The sequence below is a fragment of the Nansenia antarctica genome (assembly GCF_963989245.1).
Source record: "Nansenia antarctica genome assembly, chromosome: 2".
Lineage (NCBI taxonomy): Eukaryota > Metazoa > Chordata > Actinopteri > Argentiniformes > Microstomatidae > Nansenia > Nansenia antarctica.
Window position 1 is genome coordinate 65,589,591 of NC_137675.1, and position 16,593 is coordinate 65,606,183.

A 16,593-nucleotide genomic window follows, 5' to 3' on the forward strand; every position below is an offset into this window, starting at 1 on the left:
TAGTACACCAACATAAATGGCAATACACAAGTAAAGTAGTAAACTATTTACATATTTCCTACCTGACTGTTTTGCATATGAATGAAAACAAACACTCCTTAACAACCATGATAACAAAGACGCTATAAAAACAGGCACATCAACAGTATTGGACTCAGTAAATAGGCTGACAGAGTATACAAGCAGAGGCAACTGAAGGTAGAAAAACATTAGAAAAATAAGTCTGTTTTAAAAAGACATTTTGATTCTTATATAAAAGTTTGCACTGGTCACTACAGAAGCTCAAGTCCCAGTCTGTGCAAACGCAGGAGATTCCCTCCCACATTTAATCCAGTGTGATGTTGACCGATGCTAGAGCGTCCACCGCCCAGCTGGGGTACTGTTCTGATGAGGGGAACATCCGCCTCATGAACGCTCTCACAAATTCTGGGAAACGACCCTCCACAATGCTCTGTCTCACTGACCGCATCAGAGTGAGCTGGACACAAAGAGAGGAATACAGTTATTAACACATCTATCCCAAATACTGATCCTTTACAGAAACCTGTGAACATCTGGTACACATACAGACCTGGTAGGCAATGTTGTGGATGGTGATATGGTGCATGGCTGCAGTATCACTCTTGAATAGAGCATGCAGGTATGCCCTACTGTGCCTGGAGTTTATGGGGAACAAAAGGAACACCAAATATATGAATGCACTGCACATGAGCACAAATACAATGCTGCACACAACTTCAAACATACTCAGAGGAAAGCTGAGAGCTCAGTCTCCCAGGATTGAGTAATCTTTACCTCCTGCAGGTGGGACACTGACAGTCTGAGTCTATGGGTTGGAGGTCCTTGGCAAAATGCTTGGTTTTGATCTGGAGAGATCCCCACGGGACCAGCGCTGTGCCAAACCTCTGTCAGAAGTAAGATTAATCCAACACAGATTTATTATACAGTCAGAATCATATCATAATCATCATTCTCATAATGTAACATGTCACTTACCGCAGTGCGAGTGGGGTAGACACAGTCAAACATGTCACAACCAAGAGCGACACATACCACCAGGTCTACTGCATACCTGTAACATACACAGAGAATCCACAGAGAATATGTTCCACATATAATACAATAACTACATACTATATCGCACAACCAATGAAGCTGACGTACTACAGACCTTGAGTGAGAAATAGTATAAAATGACATAAGGAAGGGTGCACCCATACCCAACACCCATGAGGTAACAAGGCTTCTCTCGGGGTAAGTGGTCTGTGCTCAATGTCACCATCCTCCAGAAGTCATCCTTTTCCTCCCCTCCACTCAGCCCACCAATGGCAAATCCAGGAACATCACGTTTTGTCATTTCTGTAAAGGCAAAGACAGAGATACGTCTAACCCCCTCAAATGCATATTTTACTGAAATATGTGACTGACAGCGGCATTAGATCAGGTGCAGCACAATAAGTAAAGATAATATATTTCTATGGGGTGTTTTCCAACATGGGTTTTTACCAATATAACTGATGCTGAAAAACATTGTGTTGGTCAGTCAGGAAAGTACATAGATGGGGATAGTGGTGGCCTAGTGGATTGTGAGTTGGACTGGTGATCAGAAGGTCATGAGTTAAAATCCCACCTGGGAACACCACCACTAGTGTGTCCTTGAGTAAAGCACTTAGTCCTAAATTACAGTTGGGAGACTGTCCCAGTAATCTCTAATTGTAAGTCACTTTGGTTAAAGGCGTCTGCTAAATGGTTAAAATGTAAATGTGATGGAGCAGGAGGACATCTCACCATCTAAACAGGCCTTGCGGAGCTCTGGATCCAGCCCTCCCTGGATGATGGCAAACAGGTTCTGTCTGTCTGGATTCTTATTGGCTGCCATGCAGCGGTCGAGCCAGCGAACCGATCTCTTCATAGCCTCCTCCACCCGCGGTCCTGTCACCGTACTGCTGACGACATCATCCAACTGCATCATGATGTCTGACCCTAGACGAACAGATTAATAAGATGAGGTAATAATACTATCTTCAATAACTTCACAGAGAGGCAGCATAGATACAAAAGATACTCATAATGACACTACACTGTGGAACACATAGCCTACCCAGACTGTTCTGTATGCTGATGGACTGCTCAGGGGTTAGTAGGATCTCCTTGCCATCATAGGGCGACTTGAACTTGACCCCCTCTTCAGTAACCTCAGATAGTTCAACAAGAGACACCATCTGAAAGCCTCCACTGTCCTGTGAAGACATGATGGAGTGATAGAGGGAGCGTTACCTATGTACTTATTATTTAAACGTGAGAGAGACAGAAGACATTTGTTCCTGTCGTCCAAAACACTGCTCACCGTTAGAAGGTTTCTCTTCCAATTCATGAAGCCATGCAAGCCATTCGCTTTCTCAATCAGTTCAGGGCCCTGTGGAAAAAAATATTCAAGGACTATCTTCAGTCACTGCAGCCTGGTACACTGACAACTCAAAATCTGAGAAACTGTAAACCACTTATTAAAAGCGAGCAACGGTTAAGCAATGTTTGTACATTTATAAGTAATATACACATGTAAATAAATACCCTTATCACCTACCGGCCTCATACCCAAGTGGTAGGTGTTGCCAAGGCAGATCTGACATCCAAGATCGTCCAGCTGATCCACAGTGATTCCCTTCATCGTACCTTGGGTACCCACGGGCATGAACACTGGGGTGCTGACCACACAGTGCGGAAGTGTAAGATCACAAGCTCTCGCTTTGGTCACGGGGCATTCAGCGACAATTCGGAGAGCTAGGGGAGAAACGATGGAAACAGCTTTCTTTACAGACATGGCTGTTTCCAGATCGCTCGTCTCAGGTTCTCTGACTATGGGCGCAGCCATGTTGTACAGCGCCGATAAGCACGTGAGCATCAGGGTCACTACCGGAACTACAATAATTCACTTTTTCCTCCAAACCAAACTGATATAACTCAAAAGGAGGTTCAACATTGTATCATTAGAATTAGTATTTGAATATCGATTCTCTGACTCATATAAACGTTGCACTGATTTACACTAAAGGAATAAGCATTTACAATAGTAATACACAATACAATATGGCTCATTGTGTTCTAGAGTTGTTCGATTGAATGTATTATTATTATCAGTAGAATGATAATATTACTGTATCGCCTTTCATTGAACTATAATAATTGAAACAAAAACAGCCAATGGCTAGACAGAGTTGATAGAGAGGCAGTGAGATTGGCCAATGGGCGATGACTTTTCCCTGACAGGAGGTGAAGCCTAATCACCGGTTTAGATCGGATGTGTCGACTCGCCTGACCGGATGGTGGAAGTTTTGTGTTGTGAGTTTTCTGTCCGTTTGGTTGACTTTGAATATTTGACGTGTTTATAAGAACACGTTATGATATTTCGTCAGAACCGTAAGTGACACAGTTGATAACAGCCGATATCTCTTTGACAAGAGTACAGACAGGGGCAGCTTGAAGGGGTGGAACTCAACACTTCAGTAACCCGAGCACCTCGCTACGCCAGCTAGCTTAGTTTGCGTTTCGGAAGCCGAGTCGATCCAACGACACCATGGGGAACCGGGGGATGGAAGACTTGATCCCCCTTATCAACAAACTTCAGGACGCTTTCAGTACCATTGGCCAGAGTTGTCACTTGGACCTACCCCAGATCGCTGTGGTCGGTGGACAGAGTGCCGGAAAAAGCTCGGTCTTGGAAAATTTCGTCGGCAGGTTGGTGGTGCTGCTGCTGGTGGTGGTGGCAGTTATTCGTTGAATGTGTTGAGTGTTTATTGTCTTTCGACTTGGCTCAATTCACTTTAGGGGATGACTGGATAGATATGAACGACCAACTCTGGAGGAATGTAGCTAAAGCCAGTTGGTGAGAGATTTTAGACGTTTTGTTCTCATGACGGGGTCAAATACTCACACAACATTTACGCACTTGCCGTAAACGCAAATACACAACAGAGAGGCGGGCAGAGAAGGGACGAATAATTGACGTAACTAGATGCCGACGTTTGCGTGGCAAAGCCATAGGGAGATGAAAAACGAATATGCTTGAAGAATGAATACATTGTCTCATTGAGCTTAACCTCGAGACCCATCTTACATTATCTTTATGTAGGCCCTAGTTCAAGAAAAGTCAGAAAAGTTTGAGTCATCCTTTGGGGCCAGTGAGGGTGCGAGAGGGTGACAACAGTCATTGCGGCTGAACACGGAAATGAACATCTGGCCTCTACAAGGACTGACTTGTCAAATGATTAACATAGGTTGATAAACCGTAGTGTGTCTAGTTATGTGTGTAGTTACCCCCAATAAATGTTGGTCACTTTTGATTCATGATTTTGTTTTCACACATATTTCTAGCTTTCTTTGTGGTAGACAGTACAGTATGAATGAATGAATGAATGGTCTTTATTGTCATTAATACAGTACAGGTACCATACAACGACATTTGGGAGGGGGGGCTCCACTGGTGCTAGGAAAAAAAATACTAAAAACAAGAAGGGAAAAGAGCTGGTTTACATAAATAAAGGCTATTAGTAAGGGCATTTTACCAGATATTTGACCAATCTGCGAAGTAAATCGTTACCAAGAAATTTCTTCACCAATGTGTTTCTAAAGGTGTGTAATAACATGTCCTAAAAGGTTGAAATTCAACTCCTGTGGGAAACCTCATAAAAAAACTGCTCAAAGTTGGGGTACCGATAACCGATTTTCGAAAAGTCGAAAATGCTTAAATTGGACTTGAGTAACTTTTGAGGGGTCAAACTAGGCATGGAAGTATTACTAGGCCTGGTACTTAATGGGACTTAGTCTGTGGACACTAGAGTCTAAGCTCCAGGGCAGGGAGGCTGGTAGGTAGAGTGGCTGAGTAAGAGGCTCTGAGACTGGGCCTAGTGTTGTAGGACATGTGTTGTAGTACTGGTCCTGCCAGTACTACTAGTAACTAAAAAAGTTTTTAGGATACCAGGGATGCATTCTTCTGGAAGTCGCGGATGGCTGTCCTTATCAGTGGGGGGGTGCTTAAGTGTGGGGGCCCGGGACCGCCTGGTGCACGTGGTAGGGTGTGGAGGAACCAGGGGGTGTTATGGAGGAAAGGAGTCCGATGATGAGGCACTTAGACCGGGCACTATAGGGTAGGTCATAGGCCCTGGAGGTCAGAGCTCCTGAGGAGGGTTGAATGGTAGACAGCTAGGCCCAGTGAGGTCACTCCTAATCGGACTGGCAGTGTATCACATAGGCTCTGGAGGTCAGAGCTCCAGAAGAGGGGTGACTGGTACACAGCTAGGCCCAGTGATGGCTCTCCTAATCGGACTGGCAGTGTATCACATAGGTCCTGGAGGTCAGAGCTCCAGAAGAGGGGTGACTGGTAGACAGCTAGGCCCAGTGAGGGCTCTCCTAATCGGACTGGCAGTGTATCACATAGAGCCTGGATGTCAGAGCTCCAGAAGAGGGGTGACTGGTAGACATCTAGGCCCAGTGAGGTCACTCCTAATCGGACTGGCAGTGTATCACATATAGCCTGGAGGTCAGAGCTCCAGAAGAGGGGTGACTGGTACACAGCTAGGCCCAGTGAGGGCTCTCCTAATCGGACTGGCAGTGTATCACATAGAGCCTGGAGGTCAGCGCTCCAGAAGAGGGGTGACTGGTAGACAGCTAGGCCCAGTGAGGGCTCTCCTAATCGGACTGGCAGTGTATCACATAGAGCCTGGATGTCAGAGCTCCAGAAGAGGGGTGACTGGTAGACATCTAGGCCCAGTGAGGTCACTCCTAATCGGACTGGCAGTGTATCACATAGCCTGGAGGTCAGAGCTCCAGAAGAGGGGTGACTGGTACACAGCTAGGCCCAGTGAGGGCTCTCCTAATCGGACTGGCAGTGTATCACATATAGCCTGGAGGTCAGAGCTCCAGAAGAGGGGTGACTGGTACACAGCTTGGCCCAGTGAGGTCACTCCTAATCGGACTGGCAGTGTATCACATAGTACCTGGAGGTCAGAGCTCCAGGAGAGGGGTGACTGGTAGACAGCTAGGCCCAGTGAGGTTACTCCTAATCGGACTGATAGTGTATGACATAGGCCCTGGAGGTCAGAGCACCAGAAGAGGGGTGACTGGTAGACAGTAGGGATGCTCCGATTTATCGGCCACCGATTTAAATCGGCCGATTTCACTCCAAATGACTCGATCGGTGATCGGCAAAAATGGCCGATCGCAAAAACCGTTTTTTTCTTTTCTTTTTTTTTTTTCCCTGGGGAAGACAGATAACTGAACAGAAAACATAGGAGGACGTAACAGTATGTAAACCATGAAGGCCACGTTTATGATGTCTTTTATACAGCCATATCCACTGACTTGGGCTTCAGGCCCTAACTGGGTGATAGGCCAGACTTTTACTATGCCATAAAAATGGGTCTGCGTTTGCTTGGTGCCTAATGGATCAAAACTTTTGTCTAAAAAGCAAAAAATATGTAGGCTATCCAGTCAGTAGGCCTACAGTTATGTATTCAAAAAAAAAATCGGTATCGGTTGATCTTGAGGAAAAAAATCGGTGATCGGTATCGGCCCCAAAAATCCAGATCGGAGCATTCCTAGTAGACAGCTAGGCCCAGTGAGGGCTCTCCTACTCGGCCTGGTAGTGCAGGACCTGAGGCCCTGGAGCTCATGTGACCTCCAGCATAGGGCCACAGGCCTAGTCACAGCACCCGTGGAAGGTGTGTTGTCTCTGGGCTGTGTCTAGCTGAACACCTCTGGTAGTCCTTGGTACATCTCATGTTGGTACATCTCTTCCACAATGGGAGGTGAGAGTGAAGCTATTCAGCTTCACTTTCATCTCCCTTTTTTTAGGCCTCCATAACAGGTAAGTTACTGCCCAGCAGAGTGTCTCTCTAAAAAAAAGGGCGTGGCAGTTTCTCTACCAGGAAGTGGTCTTGGTGACAAATAAATGCTTGCAATCAACTCAGAATCATGAAAAATGCCTAGTTTGACCCCTCAAAAGTTACTCAAGTCCAATTTAAGCATTTTCGAATTTTCAAAAATCGGTTATCGGTACCCCAACTTTGAGCAGTTTTTTATGAGGTTTCCCACAGAAGTTGAATTTCAACCTTTTAGTACATGTTATTACACACCTTTAGAAACACATTGGTGAAGACATTTTTTGGTAACGATTTACTTCGCAGATTTTCATATGTTTCCCTTACTATATATACACTATCCACTATACTATACAAATACAGTACTAGGCCTACTAGCTTTCGCTCACTGCTGTGTACAACCTGTATACTATGGAGACTATAGTCTTCTGTAGACCACAGGCAGGTGAAAGGGAAAGTCTTTTTTTGGTTTTTTATGTGATTTGATTTTCTTCTACTCTGAATTCTTTCCTACACATTCATCTTCCCTTTGAAAGCTATGACTAAGTGGATAGATGATTCACTTACTTAGTCAAATGTGAGTCGCTTTGGAATAAGGCGTCTGCTAAATGCCAATAAATGTAAATGAAAGGATGGAGGATGGTTGTAGCTGAGGCCATTGGTTTGTGAAACAAGGCTCACGTGATAATCATGTTTTTATTATTCTATGTTGGTCTACGCTTAGCCTGTCAATGTGTTTTAGTGAGTACTAGTAGGCTAGGTGAATAGCTAATGTGCAGAGAGGAGGTGTTATGTCATGTTTTTGGCAGTTGTTCCGCAGGGAATCCCAGGTGTAGTCTCCCCTCTTTCTATTTATAACTGCATGCCACACCCACAATGGCAGGATACACATGTCAGTCTGACACTACTTGGATATATACATTTTTGTTTGATGTCAAGCAACTCATTCTCCATTTTACTGTAGCCTACCAGTCACAGTTGCCTGATACGTTTCCCAGAGGCTGATTGGATCGGCTCTCTTTGTGTTCACTTTGGTACATGATGGGTTACAGTAGTTTGTTCAATTTCTATCATGCACTGAATGTCACTCACTCATTAACCCGGTTTGGAGGAAAGGCATGGTGTGTGATGTAGACAGAGAAACAGCAGGTGTGCCGCTACTGGCCTCAGGCTACGGGCTAAAGCCCTCTTTATGGTGTCTTGGAATCACTTCCTTCTGTTTCTATACTCCTCCCTGCACTGTTCTAGGCTTCTAGACCTTCAGATGGAGGAGAGGTTTACTGAGATATAACTAAACACAAGGTTGTTAAAGATTGCATCACAGCAGACAATACAAGTAATACAATACTGTGTGCTACAGACATCCCGAATTGGTTTCCTTATTGTTCTTCCTCTTTCTCCAGCCATTAGATTCTCTGCGCAGTAGAAATGCCCCTTCTGCTCCTTCCTCAGCCACACTGTTGTGTTGACTAACCCACGTCCCTCTTAACAGGCTGGTCCTGTCCCTCTTTCCCACATCAGCAGTGGGTGAGATCACCCTTCAGACACAAAACAAGCACACTCAAAAGCAGCTTGTCAAGCAGGTTTCCCCATTCAAAGACACAACAAGAGTGTGACCCAACCCAACACATGCGCACACACACACACACACACACACACACACACACACACACACACACACACACACACACACACACACCCCCCCCACACACACACACACACACACACTCACATTTCCACTTAACATATTATGTGTTGATTCAGATGAGAGGGAATTTGCTCTTTGAGTGCAGTTGACACATCTCAGCTGTCATTATCATTAGTAGTTGACCCCAATTTTCCTGCCTGAGCAGGCCTTCCATATTCCCCCACTCGTTGACCGCTCTTAAAAAAACTAGGTTATTTAACACACTTACACACACACACACACACACACACACACACACACACACACACACACACAAGAGGGACAAATGCTTAGACAAATACCAAGTTATCGGCAAACATCCATATTTACAGCCCTCGTCTAAAAATGAACATGTCGTTTTTTAGCGATGCTTGATGAATAGACCTTCCCTTGAGGCAATGTGTGTGCATGCAGAACAGGACCACTGCTGAGGCATTTGTATTGAAATTAGCCCTTTGTCCCTGAAGGGTCACTGAGTGAGAACAGTAGCACACATGCATTTAGCCCCAAGGTCAAGTCCAACTAACATGGAAGGGCTTTCCTCTGGGTGGTCACTATGGCAACAGTAATGTTTGCATAGAGGTGACAACTCAGCTAGGACTTGTTGAGTTTAATGGGCATCTCTTCAATGAAGCTGGACTGATTCTGACTGACTGTCGTTCTGTGTTTCTGTTTGGTAATGATGTTTTCTTCACAGCTGATGCTTCATCACACATAGAGTTGATAGTGGAATGCTTGTGTGCATTGTCCAGGCCTTGGCTTGAGATGGGCCTACTTGCAAACAGCCGTGGTAATGTCGAAGACAAACGTCTAGATTTGAGCAGTGTTTGAGTCAGTCTTATGGTGTTTTTGACTCAAGTGTCAATAGGCTCCCTACCAATAGGATAAGTGGTATGCAGTGCTGCTCACACCGTGGCCTAGGAGGTTCTGTGGTGTGGACATTGAGCTGGTGTCAGCAGCAGTGCTGTTGGCATGATGACATAAACCCGTTTACACAGAGGCATTTACTGGTACAGTTGTAAAGGGGGTCCAGACAAAGAAATATGGGGAAATCATTTCTTTAAAAATATATATATTTTACGGTTATCTCTGTAGGATTAGTGAGACAGGTTGTAGAGTTGTGTGTGTGTGTGTGTGTGTGTGTGTGTGTGTGTGTGTGTGTGTGTGTGTGTGTGTGTGGACGAGGGTATCCTGGTACCGCAGGCTGTGAAATGATCTCCCTCTGTCTGCAGCACCAACAATGAACGAGAGTCAGACAGTAGTGGGAAATGCACTGGGGGATTCTCTCCGAATCAGGAATATCTGGCAGCTTTGTAGTGATGCATTCCATGGCAGTTCACTTCTGTTGTCATTTTATGATGTGCTTGACTGGCCACCGCATGCCACTCTCCAGTCTTTGACGAGCAAATTAGTTTGCCATTGTTGGCCAATGACATTTCACCTCTTCTCTTGCTGAAGTCAGTTTGGTTGGCCCTGCTTGTATTACAGGATATGTAGGCTATTGCTAGTGTGGTAAGGCCCATTGTAAAAGTTGAAGGCGTTTCCCAACTAAGTGAATCTAGACCTCTGCCTCTCAGTCGTAGGTGTTGTGATGCTATTTTGTGCCTCAGCAGGTCGTGGGTGTGATTGAGTTTGCCTGGTATTCTGTCCATGTCGCTGATGTGATTGAGTTTCCTTGGTGCCTCTGTTGTTGTCAAAAAAACCTGAACAGCCTGCTTGTATTATGTATTTGCTGGAAATGTTTCTGCTAATCTAATAACACTCTGACTCAGAAACTGTGTGTGTGTGTGTGTGTGTGTGTGTGTGTGTGTGTGTGTGTGTGTGTGTGTGTGTGTGTGTGTGTGTTGCTCGTATGTGCGAGTGAGTCAGCCAGTGTCCGCATGGCCTGCGTGTTTTTGTGTGAGAGAGATGGCCACTTTGAGACAGATTTTGCAGACACCTCAGATCCTAAGAACACCTTCCTTTAACAGCCTAGTTGTGCATTTTAAGCATGGAAATAAGCCATCTGTTGACCCAAGTTATATAATCCAAAGTGCAGAATCAATAAGTAGCCAATAGGGCAGCACAAGTCTTTCTCTCACAGCTGTCCTCTTCTGAAATCTAGCTCGTCTTATTCTCCTGACTGGCCTGCTTAAACTGTTTAGGCCTAGATGGTACACACAGCTGTGCAATAGTAACCAAATAATAATGTCCCCGAAAGACAATAAAAATGGTTAAGCCTATTACCAAACACCCCATTGAAAATGTTACCATTGCTTGTGGCTTTTTGTCGAATGGGCTACTGTGCTGAATTGCACTCCATCAGCCTGAATGTTATTTTTTCCAGTCTTCTCCACAGTTTAATGTGTGCATTATTGAACCATGAATAACTCGCAATTCAGAGAGAATCATGAGGTCTCCGTATTGGCCGCGTCTGTTTGAGATGATGTCATTGGAGGCGGGAGTATATGGAAGTCATATCTCGCACAGCAAGCTGGTTGGGGTGTGGCTCTTATCTGATTTGTCGGCGGGCTACACAGCTGCAAATGGATGAGATGATTGGTATGTAACTCCTTGGGTTAGGTAGATTCAGTGGCAGATTGAGGGTGAAATTATGCAAAATCCTTGAATTAGGCCCTATTAGTGGAAAAGCTGTTGGATTGGAGACCATCCATGTGTTGTTGTTTTTTACAATAAATGTTCCTATAAAGCGCATTATATTGCATCCATGTACGAAATGTGTTTTGATTTATTAGGGCAGAAAACCCATCACACACTTGTACACATGCATGCACACACAAGTCTAGGGACAGACTGACTGAGCTGAGGCGTTAAACGTGGGAAACATAATTATGCATGCCAAAGATCCACATGAATCAGTGTCAGACCTCAGACACATGTTTGTGTTCCACCCCTCCTGTTCAACCATACTGTGACCTCAAGAGTTTCACCCAGTCTGCATGAGCTGAACTAGACCTAGCCTGCCTCTAGACTCTGTGTAGCTGGGGTACGAATGTTCCTGGTCGTGAGAGGAAGAGACAGAGGCAGGGGGAGGGGAGTTGGCTCTGTCTGGCTCTCTTTCTCTCTCCCTCTCTCTCATCTCTCTGTGATGGTGGAGGCTAGAAGACTGCTGGTCTTCCATAATATATGAAATGATACACAATCTGCTCCGCCTCCTCTATCATTTACAGCACATCATCAATAATGAACAAACACCCACCTGTCCACTCTTCCCTTGACGTGTGGGGCTTTTGTGGTGGTGTGATTGTGTGTGTGTGTGTGTGTGTGCATGTGTGTGTGCGTGCACGTGCGTGCGCATGTTTAGGTTCATGAAGTGTGGCTGAATTAGGCCTCTTAAGAATTGAAGCTGGTCTTCTGGTCTATGCTGCTGCTCAGTCTACTTGAGTGTCTGTGTAAAGTTGATCTGATGAAGCTGCTGGCTGGAGAGGTCCAGTGAGAGTGGTGGAACTGGAGAGACACATTAATACATTAACACTCTGAGAGGTCTGCCCTGTCTCTGCACCCTCACCACCCCCCCCCCCCCCCCACCCCCCGTGTCCACTCCATTTAGTCCATCTCTCACCTCGCACAGTCACTCTCCCTTTCACCCTCTCTCTCTCTCTCTCTTTATTTCTTTCTCTCCTCTTTTTCCCCCTCTTCACTCCCCCACCCTGTCTCTCTCCCTCCCCCCCCCCCCCCCCCCCGCACTGTTTTCTATAGTCTCAGCCTCTGTGACAAATGCCTGGCTGCTCTACATTATGTGCAGCACACAACACTTCTGCTGAACTCAGGTCATCCAGAACATTCCCACTGTTCCACAGAGGCCATAGTAGTAGGAGTGTCACTGTACAACAGCATGCCTCCTGTCCTGTGGGTGTGGGTGTGACACACAAGCCTAGCCTGCAGTCTAAAGCAGACTCTCTCTCTCTCTCTCTCTCTCTCTCTCTCTCTCTCTCTCTCTCTCTCTCTCTCTCTCTCTCTCTCTCTCTCTCTCTCCCCCCCCCCCCCCCCCAGTCCCCCAAGGCGGCTCTGTGTTTGGCATTAGGCTGTGGAGGAGTAACAGGGGGAGGAGGAGGGAGGAAGATTGGGAGGACGAGCAGAATGTGCGTTAGGTCGGGTTAGTCTTGTAGGACTGTGTCGGCCTGGAGTTGATAATTACCACCAGATGTAGTGTTTTAGTAGTGCAGGGCCTGGTGGTTGGGTGGGGGAGTGGAGCAGACTGGTTGGGGTGGGGTGGGGGGGGGTCCGGTCTGACAGCTGACTCAGCCTGTCTGCTGGATCTGAACATTCCTCAGGTGGCCTGTCACACTAAGAGGAAGGACCACAGTCCTCTGTCTACAGTAGATACACCCCACCTCTCTCTATCAAACCTCAGATACACCCCATCTCTCTCTATCCCACCTCAGATACACCCCACCTCTCTCTATCCCACCTCAGATACACCCCATCTCTCTCTATCCCACCTCAGATACACCTCACCTCTCTCTATCCCACCTCAGATACACCCTACCTCTCTCTATCAAACCTCAGATACACCCCATCTCTCTCTATCCCACCTCAGATACACCCCACCTCTCTCTATCCCACCTCAGATACACCCCACCTCTCTCTATCCCACCTCAGATACACCCCACCTCTCTCCATCCCACCTCAGATACACCCTCAGGGCTCTACGCTAACCTTTTTCACTAGGAGCACATGTGCTCCTAAATGAAAAATGTTAGGGGCACACAAAGAAATTTAGGAGCACAGTGAAAAATGTAATTATAACACATTTCTATTAGTGATTTTGCAATTTTTGCACCAAAATCACACATTGGCCCATGCCTACAGCCCTACTAGACGCAGAGTTGATGGCATTGTATTATGGTAACTAGCTGTGTCAAGTTCTCCTGGTTAGCAGCATGTTCATTCATTCATCCATGTCATGCCTGTCAGCTAGCAGCTAGCAGCCCAGCCAGGCTTTAGGGCTAGGTCTGTCAGCTAGCAGCCCAGCCAGGCCATGCAGAGGTCTGTCTCCATGCTGCCCACCTCCCTGCTGCTGGGTCAGGCTACATCAGTCACACACGGTGGCCAGACAACTCCACATCTAGGGGTATTAAACTACCCCACATCCAGATGACCAGTCCCCAGCCCCATGCTGCCCGGGGTGGTGACATGTGGAGGTGGCCAGCCCAGCACGGTGCCTCTGCGGCGGCTAGCTGTTAGCACACCACCATCCCCGGGGGTCCCACCTCTCTGCCACACTCAAGTACAACATGTTGCATTTTCATGCCATTAGGCAACTTGCTTCCTAGGGTTTCCTAGGATTAGAGATGCATTTGGACTTCTGGAGTACCTCCACTACTTTCAATGGGTTCTGAAGGTCTGAGAGCTTTCTACTTTCTACCCTGGGTAGTTAACCCTGGTTGTAACCTTGGGTTCAAATCTGGAGTGTGTGGGACCAAATCTGTAGATGTGGTGAGCTAATGAAGCTAATGAAGCTTGAGATGAGAAAAGGGCGCTTGTCTCTTTAAGGCCCAGGAGGGAGTTAGCGATTAGCGATGTTAGCTTAGCGCCAGTTTAACAGAAGTAACTTCACTTTTAACATGACTTCCCGTGGTCGTAGCGGGCTGGCTGACGGCTTAAAATGTGGCCACACGGTTCGCGCAGATTTATTTTTAGAATAAAAAAAAATAAAATAATCGGTACTCGCACGTGTGCTCGTGAATTTATTTCTCTAGTCGCACAGATGTATTTTTAGTCGCAAATGCGAGTGAAATGGTCGCACTGTAGAGCCCTGAGTCCCTACCTCTCTCTATCAAACCTCAGATACACCCCATCTCTCTCTATCCCACCTCAGATACACCCCACCTCTCTCTATCCCACCTCAGATACACCCCATCTCTCTATCCCACCTCAGATACACCCCACCTCTCTCTATCCCACCTCAGATACACCCCACCTCTCTCTATCCCACCTCAGATACACCCCACCTCTCTCTATCCCACCTCAGATACACCCCACCTCTCTCTATCCCACCTCAGATACACCCTACCTCTCTCTATCCCACCTCAGATACACCCCACCTCTCTCTATCCCACCTCAGATACACCCTACCTCTCTCTATCCCACCTCAGATACACCCCATCTCTCTCTATCCCACCTCAGATACACCCCACCTCTCTCTATCCCACCTCAGATACACCCCACCTCTCTCTATCCCACCTCAGATACACCCTACCTCTCTCTATCCCACCTCAGATACACCCTACCTCTCTCTATCCCACCTCAGATACACCCTACCTCTCTCTATCCCACCTCAGATACACCCTACCTCTCTCTATCCCACCTCAGATACACCCCATCTCTCTCTATCCCACCTCAGATACACCCCATCTCTCTCTATCCCACCTCAGATACACCCCACCTCTCTCTATCCCACCTCAGATACACCCCATCTCTCTATCCCACCTCAGATACACCCCACCTCTCTCTATCCCACCTCAGATACACCCCACCTCTCTCTATCCCACCTCAGATACACCCCATCTCTCTCTATCAAACCTCAGATACACCCTACAGTGTTTCCTCCAGGAATTTTTACAATGGTGGCGGGTGGCCGTGACCGCGCGCGCGACTTTTTCGCGTGCACGCGCATGAAACGCGCACGCGCGCTCAAAACAACGTTTTTTTTTTTTTTTTTTTTTTTTTCTAATCACAGCCAAAACTAGAGGATGGCCAAAAAAAATAAATAATGAATATACAGAATATAAACTTGTGACTGACAGTCACATACACACACAAAGATCATCAGCTATAATATAATACGAAGTAGGCCTACATGAGCACAAAAGCGGCTAACGTTACTGATTAACTGTTTACTGTAGTGCAGAGAGATGGTAGTCGTAGGCGGCGTATCAAATGACAAAGCTAAACGTTTAATGAAGGACATGAACGATTGTCAACAACACACTCAAGCATGCCTGGATATTTGTAAGAACTCTCGCGAGATTTATCAGACTAAACCTGGATTTTCCCTTTAGCGATGTTGATGGAATACCCCCCGGATGTCACTACGGTGGCCTGTACACAATAACAATAATACCACAGTTCACATTTAGACCAATCAGGAGCCCTTGTGTCACGTCGTCAACTGAATGTCATTAATCTGATTTTGGATCAGCGGTTAGAGAGAGATGGGCGTGGATTTAGGTGCACTTTTAGTCAACATCCATTATAGCGCTGATCTAGGATCAGATATATTTGAATCAGCTAAAATGTTTTTTTTTTTTTTGAGATTTTTTTTTTTTTTCTTTTTTTGAGAAATCTGAATGGTGGCGGAGGAAATTCCATCGTGGCGGCCCGCCACGATGAAATGCATGTAGAGGAAACACTGCCCTACCTCTCTATATCCCACCTCAGATACACCCCACCTCTCTCTATCCCACCTCAGATTAGGGCTGGGTTCAAAAAATCGATTTCCCGATTCTGAATCGATCTTCATTAAAATGAGCGATTATCGATTCATAAATCCCGAGATCGATTTTTTTTTTTTTTTTTTTTTTTTTTTTGCTTGCAGCTTCAACCCGCAACGAGATCTCGTGGCCAGATCTCGCGCTACAATAATTTATCATATCTCACGCAACGTGAGGTCTCAACACTAAAATCTAAAAACATGGCGATGGCAGGGACACTCAAGTCACCACCAGGCTTAAAGTCAGATGTCTGGGTGCATTTTGGATTTTAAAAATGTGACGATAGAGATGAGCTGGACAAAAGCAAAGTCATATGTAAATAAAAAGTACATTCATGTAACTGCTTTGGAGTCAATTCATTGATATGTTTAACAATGCTACATGTTATAGGGTTCCTTGAACCATTTATAGCATTAGTTCAGAGAATCTCTTTCATATTCAAGCAAAAAATGTATATTGTAACTAGATCGAATCGGAATCGAATCGAATCGAATCGAATCGTGAATCGAATCGAATCGGGCTGTGAATCGAGCTGTGAATCGGAATCGAATCGTTTTGGGAAATCAGTGGCGATACCCAGCCCTACCTCAGATAC

The 16,593-nt window shown here is 46.0% G+C and overlaps 2 protein-coding genes across 2 annotated transcripts in view; one reads left to right on the forward strand and one right to left on the reverse strand.

Moving 5' to 3' along the window:
• On the reverse strand, nucleotides 1-2,872 carry qtrt1 (queuine tRNA-ribosyltransferase 1; the record flags this gene model as incomplete). Its single annotated transcript, XM_080523689.1, has 9 exons — nucleotides 1-478; nucleotides 572-656; nucleotides 796-905; nucleotides 997-1,072; nucleotides 1,221-1,359; nucleotides 1,789-1,983; nucleotides 2,102-2,240; nucleotides 2,348-2,416; nucleotides 2,585-2,872. 9 exons carry the CDS (start codon nucleotides 2,870-2,872, stop codon nucleotides 326-328), a joined length of 1,254 nt encoding a protein of 417 aa, XP_080379815.1. The 3' UTR covers nucleotides 1-325.
• Nucleotides 2,873-3,394: 522 nt separating this feature from the next.
• dnm2a (dynamin 2a) overlaps nucleotides 3,395-16,593 on the forward strand; it is a 35,317-nt gene continuing 22,118 nt past the window's right edge. The window contains exon 1 of the mRNA XM_080524313.1: nucleotides 3,395-3,735. Coding sequence (XP_080380439.1) covers nucleotides 3,575-3,735 — 161 coding nt within the window. The 5' untranslated portion in view covers nucleotides 3,395-3,574. The remainder of the gene's footprint in view (nucleotides 3,736-16,593) is intronic.